The sequence below is a fragment of the Adiantum capillus-veneris genome, chromosome 21 (assembly GCF_014529385.1).
Source record: "Adiantum capillus-veneris isolate H3 chromosome 21, ASM1452938v2, whole genome shotgun sequence".
Lineage (NCBI taxonomy): Eukaryota > Viridiplantae > Streptophyta > Polypodiopsida > Polypodiales > Pteridaceae > Adiantum > Adiantum capillus-veneris.
Genome location: NC_140951.1, coordinates 119,291,332 through 119,312,899, shown reverse-complemented (window position 1 = coordinate 119,312,899; position 21,568 = coordinate 119,291,332). Strand labels below are relative to the sequence as shown.

General features: G+C 40.4%; 1 protein-coding gene and 2 pseudogenes across 2 annotated transcripts; 1 reads left to right on the top strand and 2 right to left on the bottom strand.

Annotated features, from left to right (window-relative positions):
* The first annotated feature begins 2,592 nt into the window (after positions 1-2,592).
* Positions 2,593-4,558, top strand: LOC147431618 (uncharacterized; annotated as a pseudogene).
* A 70-nt stretch (positions 4,559-4,628) lies between these two features.
* Positions 4,629-7,535, bottom strand: LOC147431617 (dammaradiene synthase pseudogene; annotated as a pseudogene). Its single transcript, XR_015185713.1, has 2 exons — positions 7,316-7,535; positions 4,629-7,226 (listed from the first exon to the last, which is right to left on the bottom strand). The product of XR_015185713.1 is annotated as a dammaradiene synthase pseudogene (transcript).
* Positions 7,536-20,182: 12,647 nt separating this feature from the next.
* LOC147431616 (uncharacterized) lies at positions 20,183-21,011 on the bottom strand. Its single transcript, XM_086493068.1, has 2 exons — positions 20,762-21,011; positions 20,183-20,681 (listed from the first exon to the last, which is right to left on the bottom strand). Exons 1-2 carry the CDS (start codon positions 21,005-21,007, stop codon positions 20,307-20,309), a joined length of 621 nt encoding a protein of 206 aa, XP_086349194.1. The 5' UTR covers positions 21,008-21,011; the 3' UTR covers positions 20,183-20,306.
* Positions 21,012-21,568: the final 557 nt, after the last annotated feature.

Genomic DNA, 21,568 nt, shown 5'->3' with positions numbered 1-21,568 from the left:
AGCTAAACCTTCTCTTGAAGAGAGAGCTCTTCTCTTGAAGGAGAGAGAAGTTCACATGGCACAACAAAAGAGTTGTAGAAGCCTATATTATGCATGGCGCACGTATTCAGAAACTCAACCACAAAAATATGTATGCATAATCCATGATAAGATGGATCAAAAGAAGACTGCCATTCCTAGATTACGCATTGTTCCCAAGGGTGTGGATTCAGGATATAATCTGCAGGTGGCATTGATTGGCATGATCACTCATAGAAATGGAGAAGGTCATTACGGACACTTTGTCTTGAATGGTTTGTGGCCAGCTAATCCAAATCTTACAATTGGCTCAATTGCTAATTGTTTACATAACCTCGAGAGGATAGATAAGCATCCTCTTGGTGATCTAGTAACAAATGGACTTCCAAGGAGCAATATTTCACTACTACATGCTTTGAACTCAAGGGATGCTTTGGACTACCATAACTTGAGTGATGGAAAAGAGCCCATTGTGCAGTCGTCAGAAATTGCAGAAGAGGAATTGGGGTCAACATTTCGCAGATTGCCAGAGAACTTGTTGCTACAATTGGATAATTGTGCAGGGGAAAACAAAAATCGATACTTATTTGCCTATTTGTCAATGCTTGTTGCAAGGGGTGTTTTAAAAACCATCCAGCTGGGATTTTTAATGGTTGGGCATACACATGAGGACATAGACGCCATGTTTAGTAGGTTTTCAGAGAAGTTGAGAGTTACACAAACCTATACTTTGCCACATTTGATGGATACATTACGAAACAACTCATCTTCATCTCCAGCTCCATTTTTTCTCACAAAGATCCCCGATTTCAAGCAATATTGTGATGGCTATCTTTGTGATGGACAAGACATACTTGTTGGACATTCCAAACCGCTTTAGTTCAGGTTCTTTATGCAGGATGAGACACCAATGATGCAATATAAGGCACATGTAGGTGTATCAAGTTGGAGTGGAAGTATTCGCCTTTGGAAAACAGACACAGAAGGCAAGCCAATGTTACCACATGGAGATCCACCTCTAGTACAAATGGCGGAGTATGTCAAGGCCCACGAAGAAGTCATTTTGGGGCTAAAGAACTATATAAAATTTTGGAAAAATTTAGGGAATGGTTCAAGTATTCCGCGATATTATAGACCCATGATAGATTATTGGAGTAAGGTAATTGAAGAGATTGGAAAAGCAATCATATCAGAGGGAGTCTTGTATGAAATGTTTTGGCCAAAAACTCAAGAATATTCTCACCTACAAAGCACTACAATGAATTTGCAACAAGGAGCAGAAAGATTCCTAGGCCTTGAAGAGTTGAACGATCATTTTTGTGGGCCTCAACGAGATAGGCCAAGGGAAGAGTTTGACCCTATGTCTGATGTGCACCAAGGTGACTTTCTTATGCTTGTTCCGAGTGACACAGAAATCTATCCAGTGTGGCTTGCAATGGCTTTATCTGACATTGATAATGAGCCTACATCACCAAACTACAGAAAACTCTTGATTCAATATTGGGCACCTTGCGCGAGAAAAAGTGGGATGACAGATACTCAAGCTTACAGTAATTGTTGGAAGGGTTATTGGGTTGTCAACTATAAGGACCCACAAGTGTGAGAAACTATAGATGCAATTGTTTGGTCCTGGAGACCCAACAAAGAAGGACCATTTTCTAGAATAAAGATTCCAGAAAGACATGCTCTAAAAGCCAAAGAAGGCCTCACTCGTGCACATCAGCCACACTTGGATCAAAGTTCAGATATGGTATCAAATGTGGAGTAGAATTATGTGGAGCTTCTATTGTGACTATACTAGTCAATTTGTAAACAAAATCTTTTTTGTATCTTCCTTTGTTTTATGTAATTTATAGTTATTATTCAAATCCATGTGTTGTACATCCTCTTGACTTTTGGTGTTTATCAACACCACAATCCTATGAGATTTTCACTTTATTTACTAGCCACACACCTCAATTTTTCCCACTTTAAGTGGAAAATTCCCAAATTACATGAATTCGGTCGATTTGGAGATTCCCATAATGTGAGATTTTTACCAAAATACCTAATATGGTCTTTTAATGTTTCCTTGCCACAACCATGTTGAGCATGGATAGAAAGCTCATCAAGAACTTTATGTGCTTTCATAAGGACCCCACATTTGACATACATATCGACCAAAGCATTGCCAAGCATATGTTTTCCCAACAGCCCCTACGTAGGAATCTCATCATGAATTCTCTTTCCCATGTGAAGATCTTGTAGAAGGTGAGAGGCCTTCAAGGTGCAAGCAAAGGAGATTGCATTTAGAGAGAGGCCTTCGCTATGAAGAACGAGACCTTTCAGAACAGCCCTTGACTAGCACTCTCATAATGAATTCTCTAACCCATGTCAATAGGAAGGGTGATGCTTTCAAAGTACTTGCCTGTATAAAGAGTTCTTTGCTTCGCATCTGGCCGTTGCCACAGCCATGCTGGGAAATCAACGCGCTCGAAAAGACATCACAGAAAGGATTCCCATCAAGTGCGAACGAAAGGCCTTTCTTCATGGCTTGCTCAACAACCTACTTATTAAACCCTGCAATAATCAGCCATGCTGCATGACAGCTCTCCCAACAACAATGCCAACGCAACCCTCAATGAGAGGGATCGATACCATTATCCACTGCAGGCACCAAAGCTCAAAACAAATGAGAGCGAGGGACTCATGCCCTGCTATGTTGGCTCTGCTCCCTGAATCCACTTGACAATGCACAGCTCATGGTCCCATTGTTCGGTCAGCTCGTAGCGTAAAACAACCATCGCAAGGCACTGATGGAAGCATCCCAGGAAGGGTCAGCCTGTAACCCAACGCAAAGACGTGCAATGCCGAGACTTGCGTTTCTAGCTCGTTTGCGACCTATTTTCTGCGTTGGAACCTGCAGGTTTCTTCATAACCTTATTTGTATCTCTTAAGATTGGCACTGGCTCGCTGCCTTAACTCCTTGCATTCATCTCTGTGAGATCCGCCATTGCTTGTTGCATCATCGCTTTTTCTAATATCACCAATATTGCTAAAGATGTGTGCCCTTCTTCAGCGGATCTGATCGAGGTCATCCTTCTTGAAGGAGTCGGAGTATTGTCGCCAATGGAACCCTCCCTTGTTCTTTGCCTAGTCGCAAGCTTGCTCAACAACCTACTTATTAAACCCTGCAATAATCAGCCATGCTGCCTGACAACTCTCCCAACAACAATGCCAACGTAACCCTCAATGAGAGGGATCGATACCACAACCCACTGAGGCACCAAAGCTCAAAACAAATGAGAGCGAGGGGCCAATTCCCTGCTATGTTGGATCTGCTCCCTGAATTTTTTTGACAATGCACAGCTCATTGTCCCGTTGTTCGGTCAGCTCATAGCGTAAAACAACCATCGTAGGGCACTGATGGAAGCAGCCCACGAAGGGTCAGCTTGTAACCTGACGCAGAGACCTGCAATGCCGAGACCCACGTTTCTAGCTCATTTGCGACCTATTTTTTGCGTTGGAACCTGCAGGTTTCTTCATAACCTTATTTGTATCTCTTAAGATTGGCACTGGCTCGCTGCCTTAACTCCTCGTATTCATCTCTGTGAGATCCGCCACTGCTTGTTGCATCACCGCTTTTTCTAATATCACCAATATTGCTAAAGATGTGTGCCCTTCTTCAACGGATCTGATCGAGGTCATCCTTCTTGAAGCAGTTGGAGTATTGCTGCCAATTGAACCCTCCCTTGTTCTTTGCCTAGTCGCAAGCTTCCGAGAAGATCAAGTCTTCAGAAGAAGATGTAACTGACTAAGAAGAGAACTCAGTAAATGTGATGATGGGGAGGCTGATGATGACAAAGAAGACACAGAGAACACTTGTGGTGATGGTTCCAGATGCTGCAGAGTGAAGCTTCACCACCATTGTTGTAGATTTTGAAAGCTTATATCATATCAAACCCAGAAAGGAGAGAGCTATTGGAAAGCCTTGCAGAAGAAGAAGCAAACGGATTTACAGAACGGCATTAATAAAAGCATAGGAGCTATATTGGAGCTCATTCATGGGAGGTGGTATACAAGTGGTGGTGAGGTTAGGGGGGGAATCTAAGCAAGATATGTCATTGCAACATCCAGGAGCTGCATTGACAAGCAGTGCGATAGCTGAATTAGCTATTGGAGCATATAATTACCCTGAATGGATCGACATACTGTTGTGCTTTCCAAAGATTTGACACCTGTAAGAGATCTAGATCGTACAACGAACTAAATCATGCATGATACGAAGACCTCCATCTTTGATATATGTCAATCAGCATACCAAAGCATCCCTATAGTAGAGCTAGAGGAATGGGTCCTCAAAGACAAAGACGGTGCGTGGAATGCTTTGATATCATTGGCAGACAACAAGAATGTCATATCTAAACACGGCCTGGATGGTAGGGAGGCAATGGTCATCTAGTGAATTGGACCGTTTTGGAGCTTCTAATTCCACAAGAGCTCAAAGGTTCTGCAGAGAGCTAGATGCAAGCCATGCGCAAAATATAGGATGAGTTCTTAGAGCCAAAAATGGCAAGAGGCATTCACTTGCTCACGCAATCAGCCACGATAAGTGGTTCAACAAGTGATCATGAAAGCAAAGCAGAATTTCTTTAGAACAACTTCCAGATGGCCCATTTAAACTCGTTTGTGACATCATATGTTCCAACATGGATTGCAGGATTTGGACACTTTGACACTGCTTGTGAATGAAATTGGGAAGAATGTGCATGAGATGAAACAATGTTTGCACCAAATGGAGTTAAACATAGTCACAAATTTCTCCTCTTGGCTTCTCTCCGAAGTGCTTATAATTGGCATGGTCCCCATGTTCCCTTACTTGATTGCAGCTGCATATGGGAAGCTAAAGAGGCTCAAGGAACTTAATGAAGAAAACAACTAGATTGCATTTTCTATGCGAGTCGGCTAAGCACAATCGCACAAAGTGGAAGGGCAAATAGGAAAGGTGGTGGTCTTAAAGGAGAGAATTCTCACCAAGGCAGCACCAATACTTTGTGCCCGCTTGGAGAATTATATGTTGTGCTGCCAAGTTTGTTGCTGATGTGTCCTTTCCGGACACTGCACCTGAGATTTTCAAACCATTTGAAGCTCTGTTAAAATCACTCTGGTGGCATATCCTCTGAAGACATTTAGTCAAAGATTTTGACAAAAGCATTAGATGAGGTCATTGTTGTTCAAGATGTAGACTCATGGATGGCATCAATGGCAGGATATGCCCAAGCTCGAAAGCATGAGTCTGTGTTTTGTTTAATTGATAAAATGATTGGCCCATGGCACATCGTCCAATTTGACCCTTACAAGCTTCCGCCCTTACCATACTACTCGACTTTACTTCCTTCCCCTTCTTGTTCTTCATCTTCACCAGTCACTTTGCCCCCCTCCTTATCTCCTCCCCGTGCGTCGTCGGCACTGTCAATGCCATCGCCATCAGCCATATCCCGTATATGTAGTTCACCCCCCACCTCCCCCACCAACACCCATCCTGCTCCTGCTCCTTCCGTGTATATGCCAATCCTCTCGCCAGCACCTCAAGCGGCATCTGCTGTGCCAGCGCCTCAACCTGCTCGCTTTCCATTAGCCTCCCCACCAATTCCATCACCCTTGCAGTCACATCTGCAGTGGGTGGATCATTCATGGCTTTCAAATCCGCAAAGGGCACAGAGTTGAGCCAGCTCTTATCATTGTCTATGTCATAGGCTGCCTACCAATGTTGCTTTGCATGGTGTTAATCCAGTCCACAACACATGCAATAGCCCCGTTTTTAAACTCTTCCTTATTTAGCTTGAAGAATTGGAATGCCCACCTGCCCGGCGGCAAATAGCCTGCTTTGCTTTTGTAGGACCAGTCTATGTGCTTGGTGATTTGCTTTTCTAGGAGCCACTCTCCAGCCTTGCAAAAGGCTGGATGGTCTGGCAGAAGCCCGGACTCGACAAGAGCTCTTACCAAAAGAGCTGTATCCCAGACAGGTGATACGATAGATTGAACCACACAATGTTCTTTCCTTTCTATTGAGAACATCACCAAACCAGAGAGAGCTCTGTGGAGTACGGGGTGTGTCACATCATAGCCCCATATCTTTATGCAAACCATCGCATAAAACATGGGAGGATAGTAACCAAGAAACTCTTCAGAATCCTCTTGCCTCTTTGGCACCCACCTCTCTGCTTCCTTCAAACCCCATCGCCGGAATGGTACGAGCCCCATCTTCTCCATCACCTCGAAAGTATATTCTATCCCTACAAAGAGCTTGTCAGTCCAACTCCCCCCAAAAGTAAAGCCAAAGCGCACATTCTTCCTCCCCTCAGCATAAAGCTCATCAAAGGACATCTCTGGCTTCAGCTTAAACACAGGCTTTTTGTCGCAAATGATCATCAAAGACACTACGCACTCGTGCACCCAACACGCCATGTTGTATAAGCTGAAGGGAAACTAGCCAGGGAAGAGCACAACCCATGGAGGCGGAGAAGGAATGCCTTTCCAATCATAGATACCTATTAGAGCTAGCAAAATCTTGGTGAAGATCCGGGCTTTAAAGATACCTCCTCGACTGATGATGTATGTATAAGCTTTCAGAAGAACAAGATCTATTTCTGGGACATGGAGAAGAGACAATGTTATGTAGGCTTCTATAGTGGCACTGAGATGGTCTTCATCTCCATAGTACAGCTCCCACCCACCATGATCACACCATCACAGCTTAAGGTAGTTGACCCATTTTCTGCACGGGCTTTCAGTGGCCGATGCCAAACATCTTGTAGAGGATGATGGTCTGTGAGGTGATGGTTGTATTGGCTTCAAGCTCTCCCCACCAGTATCCTTGGGGGAACTGCAAGGAAAGCAAGAACTCCTGGCTTTGCTGGATGCCATCATAGAGCGAGATGGGTTCGATGTTCCACATATCATACTCCTCCTTGAAGTACTCTTAACAGTAGGGCTCCATCCTGGCCACAGCTAATCAAGATTCAGTAAGGCACTCCACTCTGATCAATTAGCTAGCCTGCAAAGCATATATATTATCAAGACCTTGCTTTCATTGATGCCACAAGAAAATTACACATATAGATTATCAAGATCTTGCTTTCCTTGAAGTACTCTTGACGGTAGGGCTCCATCTTGGCCACAACTAATCAAGATTCAGTAAGGCACTCCACTCTGATCAATTAGCTAGCCTGCAAAGCATATAGATTATCAAGATCTTGCTTTCACTGATGCCACAAGATCTTACCAGAGTTTTGTTGCGCTGAATGAGAACATATGCCTGCATTATAAATCGAAGCAAGGTGCAGGCCCGCTTGTAGCTTGTTGCTGCGAAGCTCTCTTCCGGTGTTCCTCATGTTCAGCATCTGCGCCTGCTCTTGGCTTATGCCCTTTCGCTGAGATTGCACGGGCTTGAGAAAATGTACAAGTAGGCCGTTGTGAGGCTGTGCGCAGAAGGAATCGGCACCGCAATTAGCAATAGCTTGGATAGGAAAGCGCATCCGCTGGTCAGGGCGTAACTTTCGCTGGTTTTTGGCCACGTCATTTGCAGAAAAAAGAGACGCCCCCCCGTGGCAGGCGAAAAAACGTTGCCACGTGGATTACTGAGAGGCCAGAGTTTTGTATTTGCCTTCTACGCTAACGAAGTAAATAGTGGGCTTTATTTTTAAGTATTTTTGGTTTCTTTAAACAAGCCATGCATTTTAAAAGACCTCCTCTTGACTTTAAGAGCTATATCTTTTCAAGGCTCCACTCACCTTTTTGAGTTTTCTTTCGTTTTACCTTAGAAAAAGGCAAACATGGAAATAAACATAGATTTTTTTATAGCTTATCTTAATAGAACATTGAAAATTTAAGTACGTATTTGTAATTTTGTACATTATTTTCCAAAGTTTACATGGAACTTATTATATAATTTCTTCTCACAAACTGTTCAAAATATAGTGCAAAAAGCTCTCAAGAAAATTTTCCCAAGATAATTTGGCTTTGTGTGTTTCTTTCTAATCTATCTAGACAATTGAGCGTGAGGGCGATATAAGTCTCGATAACAAAGGGCATCGATTCCAACCCTTCGCAATTAGCGGAAGAAGTTTGACTTTTCATAGTTCCAATGCAATACACCATCTGGGAATGTAAGAAAGGAGGGCTTTAGCCTAAAATTTTCTAGAGCTAGAAGAAAGAGTTTATCTTCCATATTGGACCACCACAAAGTCACACCACAATATCTCTGAGAGGTCGAAAATTAAAAAAATAGCAAGGGCAATGTATTGTTCGTATGACTTCACTTTGTGAAGATAGCAACAATAGCTGACCTTTCTCACAATTAAGCTGGGTCATTGTAAGCTAGAAACTATTGCTACTAGTCTAAATGGGAAAATGAAATTATACAAAGGCATCAATGATAAGTGATAAATAAAAAATGTTACCAGGGTGAGTTTTTTGAGTTTCTTATGAAATCTAATGGTAAAATGATGCTTGCAAGCTCCTAGAACAAGCCTTGTATCTCGATCAAAACAACGGCTTGGGCCACCACAGTCATTCATGACAAATTTTGAAAATTTGATGATAACTTTTATATACAAGATTAATCCTCCCACAATCTCTTGAGTATTCACTGTACTCGAATCTTCAGTGTGTAATTAAGGTGTGATTAGCATGTCAATACCATGAATGGTTCTCTATTTTATCCTTCCTAATCACTATAAATGGTTTCAAACCATTAGAAATGATTACCATCTCCTAAACATCATTAAAATTCTAAACATCTCTCTTCGAGTCGCCCCATTGTAAAGCATATCCGTAGTTACTGTTCAATTGGTCGCCATGAGGATGCGATTGAGTTTAAATAATTTTGAGTTACTACTCAAAAGCTCATTAGAAGCCTAATCAACATTGTGACTCACACTATAGGAGGAAAAGTCTAGAACTGCTAGCATTGCCTCCGACAAACAAAGGAAATTACTAGAAAGAGAAAATATTTTGTGTGTGACAATAACAACGACAAAGGCCGCGATAACTACTCAAAAGCTAATTAGAAACCTAATCAGCATTTTGACTCACACTATAAGAGGAAAAGTCCAGAATTGCTAGCATTGCCGTCGATTAACAAAGGAAAGTACTAGAAAGAGAAAATATTTTGTGTGTGGCAATGACAGCGGCAAAGGTCGCGATAGTGGCTTAGCAACAATATACACAATAATAGGAGCGATAATATAGCTGCAATTATTATTGTGAGTGTTGCCGCATATATTACCACGCTTATTATCGTGCATATTACAGCCATACGGCTTCTCAAAAATAAAGATGCTCATTTGGGTCATCCAATTTGGATGGCCCATATGAGCATCTTTATTGTTGACTTGCATAAATTCATTTGGTCTCTGACTATCTTCTTCAAGCACATAGTTGACATCAACAAATATTGGTCGCCTTTTCTTAATACTCTTCTCTCACAAGGGAGCTCTATTTATCTCATGGAGTTTGTATACTCATATTTGACATTGAAGAGTGAGTCACATCAGCCACTGATTTGGCAATTGATGCAATTGATGATTGACTTAAGAGACTCTCTGCATGATCATTAATTCTAGTACTAGGAGTAGAACTATAACCTTTAAGATAAGGATGGTATTTGACACTTTCTAGCATTGCCACTTCCATTGGCATGTTTGTGCCAATTACCTCATACAAGCTATTTTTTGCCTCAATACATGCATGCATGGTAGCATGTTTGGTCTTAGGCAAGTTTGAACACATGTGGCTGATCCTTGACTCCAAGTTGCCTACGAAAAATAACACTTTCTAGCATTGCCATTTCCAATGACATGCTCGTGCCAATTTTCTCATATAGGCAAATTTTCACCTCAATTATGCATGCATGATAGCATGTTTGGTCTCAGACAAGTTTGAACACATACGGATGATCCTTGACTCCAAGCTACCTACAGAAAATAACACTTTGAATGAAAGCATACCTACACCTCGCCTTGAGATGCAAAAATGACCTTAACCCTTTTGCACTTATATGCTTTGATCTTTTGGTAGAATCAAAGGTCCTCTCTGCTGGAGCTATATGGAGATCCCACACTTATGCTACATATAGCTAGGAGTCCCCACTATATATGTGTTCAATGTGTGCTCTCCATACACTTTGGGGTTTGCAGATATGGAGTCATCTCTCTCTCTCTCTCTCTCTCTCTCTCTCTCTCTCTCTCTCTCTCTCTCTCTCTCTCTCTCTCTCTCTCTCTCTCTCTCTCTCTCTATTTTCCTCCCTCGTGAACATGGTGTCAGAGCATCGTGATACAAAATTCAACAATCTTCCACGACATAGAATCAATGATAAGTTGTATTTATTACAATTTCTTTAAAAGTCATGAGCATAGCATCTTAAGCATGAAAATGGCGTTGCGTGTTTTGCAAGCGGATTGGATGTGTAGCTTGCTTGTATCGACTTGTGGCTTTCATGGATCTCTCTCTAAATCACCTTCTTATTAGTGCCCATTCACAATAAATTACCTAGTGCTTGGCAATATAAGTGCAAAAGATGGTGGCAAAAATGAGGGAGAGCCTGACGGTACGGTGGTGATCTCTAAAGAAGGAGAGAAGCTAAGTCATGCAGATGAAAGAAGCTGCCCAAAGTTTCTAGCTGGGTGCCTACAAAAGGCGAGGTCTTGGGGTCGTGGCTATGGAATTGCAAAAACCTATGCAGGCCGACCCAACTCTCCACCAGAACGACCCATATCACTACAACCAATACAACACCTAGTGCAGAGCTAACATGATACTCAGGAGTTTGCATGCGGGAACTCTGGATTTCTTTTCTGACTGTGCTAACGATAAGGTCGTCATATCTGTGAAAGATACAGTATTTGAAACAAGATTCCTTTGCAACTCTGCCTCACAAGGGCTACTGCAACCGCCGGTCCCAACAGTTTGTTTTTACTATGCCTTTGCAATTGGCAATATATATAAATATTTGTTTAGAAAAGAATTAGATATCGTGTTAGTTTGAGTCGAGTGCCTATGCCATACTACATAGTATCCCATGCTATTACTAGCATCCAAAAGCAAGGCATGTGGAATACACATATGTTTATCAACAATCTTGGTAGCATAGATGTATAATCCAGCCAAGATGTTGTAGCCTAATGGTTTAAAAAGCATCCCTTACTTCATCATGTTATGTGTAGCACCCAGAAGCAGTGCTAGCTTCTACCCAAAATAGCACCACATGTGATTTGTTGGTGTAGTGAAGGCTGAAACACATTGTCAAGGAGCACAAACTGAAATTTGCATGCATCAATATTCAGATGCACAACAAAGATGTTGATTGATTTGATCATATCTTCATCATCTTTGCTTTTGTCACCATGAACTTGAAAGAGTAACTCATCTGGAAACTTAACTTACATTTTCATTTTGCTCATTCGCATGTGGTGGAATCATAGCTTGTCATCTCAATGAATCTTGCTTTATGATTTGTGCTACCATGATAGAGAGCACCAACTTCAAAAGCTAATGTTGCAAGCTGTGGTAGTTCTCTTTCTCATCAATGACATATCTTGATAAGCTTGCAATGGATAGTGCTCATAAAGTCTTTTGGACTCTTGCATCCAAGGCAGACAAGAAGTTTTCTAGACTCCGTCATCATCCTCCTTAAAGTGGCAAAAAATGGTATTATTATTATTATAAAGCGTTCTAGGTCTATACAAAACTATAGAAATTTAAGTAGGAGAATCGTCAAACTTTAGTTGATGCAGGTTTGAGAAGATGGAATATTGGTAAAATTGCATCAAGAATTGATCAACTTTATTACATTTACTACATGCATACCAAGCACACATACGTATTTACGAGGCAATTATAAATAGAGACTATTTCAATGACATTGTCAAGGATGTTATCGTTGCTATTAGGAATCTTAAGTTTTATGCTCACTTCATAGTAGTTTGCCTACTCTTGAATCACAACCATGTGGGTTTTTGTTTCGATGTAAGCAAAGGAATTGTGGAACTTGATGTCCCCCTCCCCTTCCCAATCGCTTGGAAGCTTGCCAATGAAAACATTGTGGGTGCATCCTCTTGGAATTGTCATTCATGTAGCATGGACACTACACAATCTTCAACCTTATGAAAGATTATATCCCACACTTGGATTTTGAACTCCTTTGTGTTATTAATCTTGATTTCCATATGTTACATCTCTTACTTTTTGTGGTTCTCAGGTATGGTGAGTTGATCCTCGATGAAGATGAGTCTATGCTTCAGCTCCTCATTCTCCTTGCGAATCTTCTCGACTTTATTTTGAAGGTGTGTTATGTTTTTTTGTCTTTGGGGGTGTTTCCACAACCCCTGCGGAGGTAAACATTTGTGCCCAAGAAGAAGATCTCTCTCACGTATGCAAAGTCTATGAGCTCTCCATTCCACACTTGCAAGTTTTATTTTGACGTCAAGCATAACTTTCTCCTAGTTACAAGTAGCTTCAACCTTGAGATGGACTGACATAGAACTACTTCAGAAAAAATATTTATCTTTGTTACTACATGATGAGACATAGACCCCAAATTAATAGAATTAAGAACCCAAAAAACAATGTCCACTCTAACAATACATTGTATTCTCCTTACACTTGGATACACTTTAATACATTGAAGTCCCCTTGAAGTAGAGTGCACTCCATTCACACAACTTTGATCTTAAAAACAAAATGCACTTTGAAAATACATTAGATTCTTCTTACAATAGGATGCACTCTAGTAATACATTGGAGTTTCCTTAGAGTAGGGTGCACTACATTGAAATGTTCATCAAACCGAAGCAATTTCGAAAAAATATTGCTTTAAAATAAATAATCATTCAAGTATAGAAAGATAACCATTACACTAAGAAGGACATAGAGGAGATCATCTTATGACCACAAAGAAGATCATTGCTAAACATTTTTCAATGTTTTCGCCTTGCGAAGTACACACTAAGGACATTATTTGTCTCAGGATCACTATACTGACTTATAATTGTCTTTAAGGTATAGTATCTATTGTCTCTTGCATAAAACCATCCTAGCAATCATGGAATCATTATTTCTTGTAAAAATCTTTGAAATTGCTCAGATGTTTTCCTCCACATCTTTGGAAATATAAGATATGTCCCTGGAATATTCCACATCACCCTGTATGGAGTGTCATAAAAAATTAAGGTTTTCTTTGAATCCAAATACTCAATCAAATTTTTTTGATAAACCCTTTTGAATACTAACATGATGTTTGGGTTCTGGAAGTGCTTATTGCTTATAAACACTTTGAGCTTTGTATAATGCTTTGGGAAACATCTTTTTGGAATGTGTTGCACTCTTGTTAGGCTATAACAACTGCATATTCATAGCTCAAAGTATTCACTACAAAAATCCAAAAATATATCTGCATCTGGTTGAACTGCATGAAAAACTTCATCTTTATCCTCCACAAGTTGCATGTGTTGAGCCCAAGTTGGAATAGAATCTCCATGTTTTGTTTCAATTGTCTTGAGAAGTAATCCCTCAAGATCCAAGATAAGTACTTCTTTGATGTCCTTGTTGACAGTAAGTGGTAGGTTAAAAGGAGGTGGCTGATGCATTAGACAAGGTCTTGGATGATGTTGGTTGGGTAATTCAAAAGTTTTCTTCAAATCATGCCTACAGAAAGGCAATCGAGTTTCCTATATAATAAGATTGACTCAGAAATTGAAAACATGAAAGTTTATTGTAGATGAAACAATAAAAGTGAGTTTCTAATGTCTACCCTATGGTATTATTAGATTCCAAAGTCTATCTACAACATACTCATCGCTAAAAATAAATATAAATAGAAAACTTGACCTTATTTATGCTACACTCTCTCTTTGTCTCAATATCATAAATGCCAACTACATTTAAGTCAACTAGTAAGTACTACTTGTCAAAAAAATGCTCAAAGTGTGTAAATTGTAAATCAATATTTTACTAAAAAATGAGTACATCCTCTCAATTTCCATGGATAGATTAGATAAATGGTGGAATTTGCTTCTCCTTATTTATCAATGAAGCCCAATTTAGGTAAGTGATAAACATTGAAATTAAACCCCCCATGGTACAATAAATCATAAGTAGGACAAGTGAGAGTACAAAACACACTTTATTCTATCACATAGCATACAAGCTAAACTTTAAAGCAGGTGGCTACCCTTATAGCTTGGACAAGTGTGGACCTTTTCTCAAAATTCCAATCTTAGCTTGCACAAAGTGGTGGATCTTTTCTCACTTTTCCATGATTATCTTGGACAAGTGGTGAACCTTGCTGCACCCTATGCTGTAATGGAGCCTACCCTACACAAGTGGTGGCTCTTACTTCTCACCACTCTCTCCATAAGATCCTAACTTGACAAGTGCTAGACATTGAAAACAAAAACTTCGTGATACAAGATAGAAAGGATTACTGAAAAACCAATGGACCCTAAACAATAATTTTTTTAAACTAGTTGCAATAGTTGGTGAATCTTGCTATGCTCCAATGAATCCTTGCTTGGACAGGTGGTGGACCTTGATATGTTCCAAAGTCTACTAACAAGTTCAATTGCTCCTACTTAATTTAGTGCAAATTTGACAAGTTTGTACTTGCAATTGTTTTGAATTTAAGTGGTCTATTAATGAGACATTTTCCTCAAACATCCTTACATCTTGAGTCAGTGTAGATAGATTCAAAAAGATATATTATACTCAGAGGTAGTATCTAGAACTTGAAGGCTATATTGAAGATGTTTCATGTTTCATTATGGTTGACAAAGGCTAGAATCAATGTGCTTTAAATCATTGAACCCACCATGCTACAAGAGATCATAAATAGGGTAAGTGAGAGCACAAAACACTCTCTATTCTAAAAATAGCATATGTGTTGATGACTTTAACACTAGTCTTGTAAAAAATAGCCACTTTTGTGGCTTTTGAAACTTTTGTAGAAAATTCTCCAACACTATGTTATATATCTAAATACAATTTTTTTTTAGGGAATTATGACCAACACTCAATATGAGTTGATAAAAAATAGTATAGAGGTAAATGAAGGTCTAAAGGTGTCTTACCATTGCAATCTTCTAAGACTAATTTGTGAGGAATCGATGGACAAATTTTTTCTATTTTTTTAAAAAGTAAATCAAATCGTTGTTAAGCAGGTCCATACTTCTTTGAAAAATCCCTCAATAGGTATGTGATGTAGATGTACCAAGTTTTTTTAGCCCATATACAAAGACTACCAACATTTTTTACTTCTCCAAGTTAAGTAGTGAAGTGCAATTTTACGTAAAATTTGCTAATTTTAGAAAAGTAATATTTTTATTTTTGAGCTTTTCATGTAAATTGTATATGTAGAAACTTTTTTCATATCTTGAACCCATAATTAAGAATTTTCATAAATTTTGATGTCATGTACAAAAGTTATATTTCATTTACTAGAATCATAATGTGAGGCATTTTTGTGGCTTCAGCCAGTTTTGTGGCTCATTATACAAATCTACTATTAATTAATGCAAGTGGCTAACCTTATAGCTTGGAAAAGTGGTCGACCTTTTCTCAATTTTCCATGCTTAGCTTGGACAACTGGTGGACCTTGCTTCTCCCTATGCTTTAATAGAGCCTAACCTATAAAATTGGTGGCTCTTACTTCTCATCACTCTCTCCATAAGATCCTAGCTTAACCATTGCTCCTAAACTTTAAAAAAAAACCTTTCATGATATTAGATAAAGTGGATATTGGAAAATCAATGGACCTTGCAAAATGGTTTTCTTTAGAATAATAAAGCCAAAAGACTGAGATGTTTAACCTTTTTTCCAACTAAACAAGTACAGTCTAACATTAAAAAACTTTAAACTACATGTAGAGTTATACAAGACGAAAAATCACAACAATGTTTCGAAGAAGAATAATCTTATTTTTCATTTGTATGATTACAAATTAAGGAAACATACATCAAGAGACAGAAAAACAAAATCTAGGTTGTTGCATCATTATTTTGAGTAAAGATATCAAAAGTTGTATCGATTGAACTCCATCTAGAAATAGCCTTTGTGAGATCTTGCAAGATGAAATAAAAAGAAAAATATCAGATACCATGCACATAAATATTCAAGTATGTGTATCAAGGTTTGAGACATTTAATAGTACCTTAGGGGTGTTCTTGATCCAGCCTTAGAAGATTGTTTTCAGCTTTCACCTTATTTATATAAGCCCTTGTAGTGGTTGCCTTCAATGGTCCTTTTGTGGTACATCCCAATTTCCTAGCTAAAGAAATGAATTTGGAGCCTTCATGCTTTCAATGGATTTACCTTCCTTTTCAAGTATCTCTTGAATTTGGGCTCTTCTCACTTCATTCTGGTGGCTTTTATCACTTGTTCGGTCCAATTTGTCTTCAAGGATAGTTTCTCCTTTCTGATATTTTGTAGGAGGTATTCTTCTTGTAAAGAACACCTTGGTTGACCAAGCATCATTTTGAGGCTTCCAATAGTAATTGATTTCTTTATATTCACTATCATTTGTCAATGCAAGCTGTCCATAACGATTCAAAGCAATGAAATTGCGCACATCCCTTCTCTCATCAAGCTGGTACAAGTAGGGAAGCAGCTCCCCCAAGAGCACATTTTCAACCATTTTTTCACCATCAAACTCAGATGGAAAAATACAATTGTTTGTAGGTGGAACGTGTCCCTTATAAGGAGATTCATCAAGTAGCACCATTCTTTGTGGATCAAATTCATAACCCATGGCAATTTTGGCCAGAGGCTTGAATATTGCCTCAATGTTTGGATTGTTGGGTCTAAATAATTTCTAGCTTTGGGAAATGAAGCAACCTTCTTGATTCCAAATTGCAGAAAAAGAAAATGTATCTCCAACTAAATTTTATAGTGCTCTAATGATTTGAAGCACATTAGTTTGATTCGATGTTGAATAATTTGCGACATTAAACCTCTCCAATATAGTCTTCAAGAATTGGATGCAACCTGGCCTTAATATAATATATCTTTCGGAATCTACCTGCATTGACTCATGATGTGAGGATGATTGAGGACGTTAGAGTTTCAATTATAGACAATTTAAATTAAATATGTACAATTGTAAGTATGGATCTCTCAACATCTAAACTACATGAAGTAGCAACAATTCTTGCATCACTAATTCCTTTTTTCTTGTCATTGCAAGCTTCCTCAAGATTCGCAACACCAAGATTTGGTATAGAAGTATCATCCATCTTGGGAATTTTAGAAATAATAGAACCAAAGGGTTCTACAATTGTTGACTGGACTGTAGGGCCTTTATCCATCCCAGTTTGCAAATCTAAGAAAACACACATAACTTGGTTTCTCAAAAATCACTAGAAATTATTTCACCATTTTTACATGTAGAACTCAAAGTGAGGATATTACACAAGGTATATCAATATAAGAGTCCTTGCACCCATTGATACACAAGGCACCAATTGTTCAAGTTGACAAATAGTCCCAATATATACGTGGATACATTCTTTTGGTTTGATGAGTGAAGGTAATCCTTGATGAGAATTAAGGTAATAAATTTTCATCAAATGTATGGCTTACTTTTGAATGCACACTCATACAATGAGGATTATTTATATAACCCAACACATTTCTTTCTTTGAAAAAACCAAGAGTCACTACAAGAGGTTGTGTGCTCTTGTGACGCTCTTAGCGACGGAAATACATTGGGTTTTTATAACCCCCGGCGTCGCTATAACCGTCGCTAAAAGCGTCGCTACGAGAGCGTCGCTATAGGCGTCGCTATCTGCGTCGCTATAGGCGTCGTTATGAGCGTCGCTATATAGCGACGCTCATAGCGACGCCTATAGAGACGCAGATAGCGACGCTCTCACAGAAGAGTATAGCGACGCATATAGCGACGCTACAGAGCCATAAATAGCGACGCTTATAGCGACGCCTGAGAGAATATTTTTTTGGTGGCAGGGCATTGAATGCCCTGCCACCCATCAACCATATTGTACTTGATTCACTTTTTAAAAAAAGTGCAAAGGTAAATAATAGACCCAAAATAGTCACCCACAAGACGCATTGTTTGCAAAATTGACAATTGTACACATCATAGACAAACTGAATTGATTGGCAAATGTAATAATGACAATTGTACAACATCATAGGCATAAAGAATTGATTGGCAAAAGGAATTGCGGTGACAAATGTAATAATATACATGGTTCAAAAAGACGTATAAAATCCGTCTCATGATACATAAGCTATGAGAAACCCTAAACTAATGCTATCTAGCTACGGCTAAACTGACGTCGTCTAATCAGACGTCTCATCGCGTCCAAGCGGCGTATCTGTCGGATTCTGCAAAAGAAGACAATAAGACAGCTTTCAGTAAGTATAAACATATAACGACATTTATAAAACAATACAAAAAATAAAAAAGAGTAAACCCTAATACTAACCATGCCACCGCGAGAACTGAGAATGTCCATCAGGGCGTTTAAGCCCTTCCTGCCTGCGTACTCGCGCTCGTACGGTGTGGGATCACGTCCTGTCATCGACCACTGTCAAAACATACAAAGATTTCATTATGTTAGAACTAAAAAACTCATAAACCCTAAACTATCGAACATGCATAAAGAGCAATGTGAAAAGACTTACAAAATCGGCCTCAAATGATGCCCATCCACCGCTCCCCAAGTGGTGCGAGCTCCCTGCCTCTACTCGCGCTCTGGCTGCATCCTTTTGTTGCTTCCACTTGTCGGGATTCTCGCGCGCTGCTTTCTTCGCATTCTTCCAATCTTCTTTGGCCAGCCAATCTGGCCTATTCCACCCATTCTTGATTGCTTTTTGCACTTCCGAACGCTTGTGTTTGCAGTATTCGCGCATTCGAATCTTCATCAGGTCTTCATTGAAGCGCTGATCCCGTGTTGGAACGGGAAACTCATCATGAAGTATGCTGATGACTCTGTTTTTTAAATCACTTGGTACTTCACTCCATTTGTTTAGTATATAGTGTCTAAACAGCTGAGAGCAAAGACCACGCATGCGCGAGATCACCTTCTTGCCGTCATCATCCATGATGATGCCGCCGCTGATGTCGACGGAGTAAGGCAAGCCCTCTGGCCGGTGACGCGTGAACCTGGGTGTCCCGGCAGGAGTCTCTAGCGGCGTGTCGATGGGGGTACGGACGTCAGGTGTCTCCACCGGCGTCTGGGCCCCGAAGCGAGGAGTGTCGAGTGGGGTGGCTCCTGGCGGAGTAGGTAGAGGTGTGTAGCTTCTAGGAACAGTCAGCCGTGCAAAACCTGGCGTAGATGGCGATGCTGTGGCTGGTGTGGGGGCGGGCAAAGAAGGGGAGGGCAAAGAAGGGGAGGGTAAAGAGCCTCGTCGAACACGAGGCGGTGTGGAGGCATCGGTGGCGGAATCCCCACAACAACCGCCACCACCACCACTAGAGCGCCGGTGTCTAGACGAGTGTGACGCTCGTCTCGTCGACGCCGAAGCTTCGGAGCGCGCCGAATGCTCCGAAAGAGAGGGAGATGCGGATGGTGTAGGAACGCGCGATGATGCGCCAGAGCGATGACGCTCCACGTACCACTGTCTCTGCTACGGTGACAAAGAAGAAAGAAACTCCTCATCATCCATACCTGCATTAAACACAGGAATATTTAAACTTAATATTGAATGAATAGAGTAGACAATGACGCAAAGACCATTAAATACAATGACGTAATGACGCATATAAATACAATGACGCAATGAATCGAGTGGTAGAAGAGGCAAGTCGAAAACTCAGAATTTTCAATCAAAAGATGTGAGCGCGAGTAGAAAAGAGCGTTACACACCATGGAAGCTACTTAAAGAGCTAGAGCTTTTACAGCACGGAGCAAAATTGTTCAAATACAATATTTGTGGCTTTAAGAGATCTCTCTCTCATCTCTCTCTATATAGAGCTCTCCGTTTAAACACATATCCTCTGTTTCATTTTGTAGCTCCTCTGCATGCACCCCATATAGAGTAGTAGCATCTTGATGCTCGTCTGGCACCACCGCAGCGGCTTCTGATTGAGCATCTTCTCTGATCTCCTCCATTGATGTCGTTGTGATTGGCACATGGTAGCCTTCATACGTCCTTGCACTACGAGGGGCTACCTCTATGACGTACCACCAGTTTGATGTAGACTTTGTAGGATGAAATACTACCTGCCAGAGCCACATAACTTACATGAGAGCTTTCAAGCACATAACTTGTAAAAGGGGGATGTTAACTATTTATATACTTACTTGTTCACAATGCTCGGGTAGTACGAAAGTGTCTCTTAGGTCAGTCCATTTCTTAGTAGAATCCACCTCAAGAAAACCAGACTCTCCTCTACGCACAGTAGCGTTTCGACCCTCCATGATTATCTTGAACCATTGCACGTCGAACAAGTCGACAAAAAATCCTCTGTAATCGATCCTCAAAATCTCTTGCAGCGTGCCGAAGTAAGTGAGTTCCGCCACCACGAGATCTGCATCAGAGGAACGTCGTCGACTAGACTGTTCAAATTTTGCCATGATTCCACAATCTTGAGTAAAACGCTTTTTGTCGATTCGTTCCACCCTAAAATGTCGACCTTTACACCATGCTGCTGTGTATGACTTATACTACAACGAACAAAGATTATGAGTGGCCGTTCAAACGTTTATAAATAAAGTCACTTGCTAGTCGTACATTGCAAACTTACCTTGGTCGCGCAACCCCGAGAGTACTCCCACTCTTCTTCAGTCACTTCGTCACCGCATTGTTGTGCGCTTTTCAATTGGTTGTGCAACCATCTTAAGCTCATGAAGGTTGGTAGGCTCTCCAGAACCGCTGGATAGTGCATCGGTGGTCGTCTTCCCCGTCTCCACTCGATTCGTGCCCTTTGTCGCTCTTGCTTTGCATCCTCATATTGTGAAATCCACTTTTGCATCACTGGATTGTGAAGCATGCAAAATCGGTTGATTTTAGCCTCTAGATCTTCCGTCATCTTCTTCTCAACACCGAGATTGCACATGACAATCCCAGATATGCGCTCATCATCTATGGTTCGCCATAGCGTGTCCCGGGATTTATCAAATCCGTCTAGCCACTCTCCAATGTACACTAGGGACTCTGATACCAACCAACCTTCTGCCATGCTACCCTCCGGACGTGCCTTTTGACGCACATATCCCTTAAGCGTTTTCATGAAACGCTCTAAGAAGAACATCCATCTGGAATGAACTGTGCCAGCTATTTCCACCTCATCAACTATGTGAATAAGAAGATGCACCTGAATGGTTAGCATTGTAGTAGGAAAATGTTTCTCAAACATGCACACAAGCTCCGCAGCATTTAGTTTGGCGAATGGTATGGAGTCTACGTCGATCTCCTTTTGTGAGATCCATTGCACCAGCTTTGCAAGTTTGTAGATTGTGTTACGGATGTCGAGAGACAAACATCCCTCAATGGCAACCGGTAAAATAAACTGTAAAGTATGTGCAGCAATGATATTAAAGTCCACATTTTA

Excerpts from the sequence above, each read along its gene's own strand:
- LOC147431616 (XM_086493068.1), bottom strand. The coding sequence starts at position 21,007 with ATGCTTCACAATCCAGTGATGCAAAAGTGGATTTCACAATATGAGGAT. Across the intron at positions 20,682-20,761 it reads CTCGGGGTTGCGCGACCAAG|TATAAGTCATACACAGCAGC; the intron begins GTAAGTTTGCAA and ends TGTTCGTTGTAG.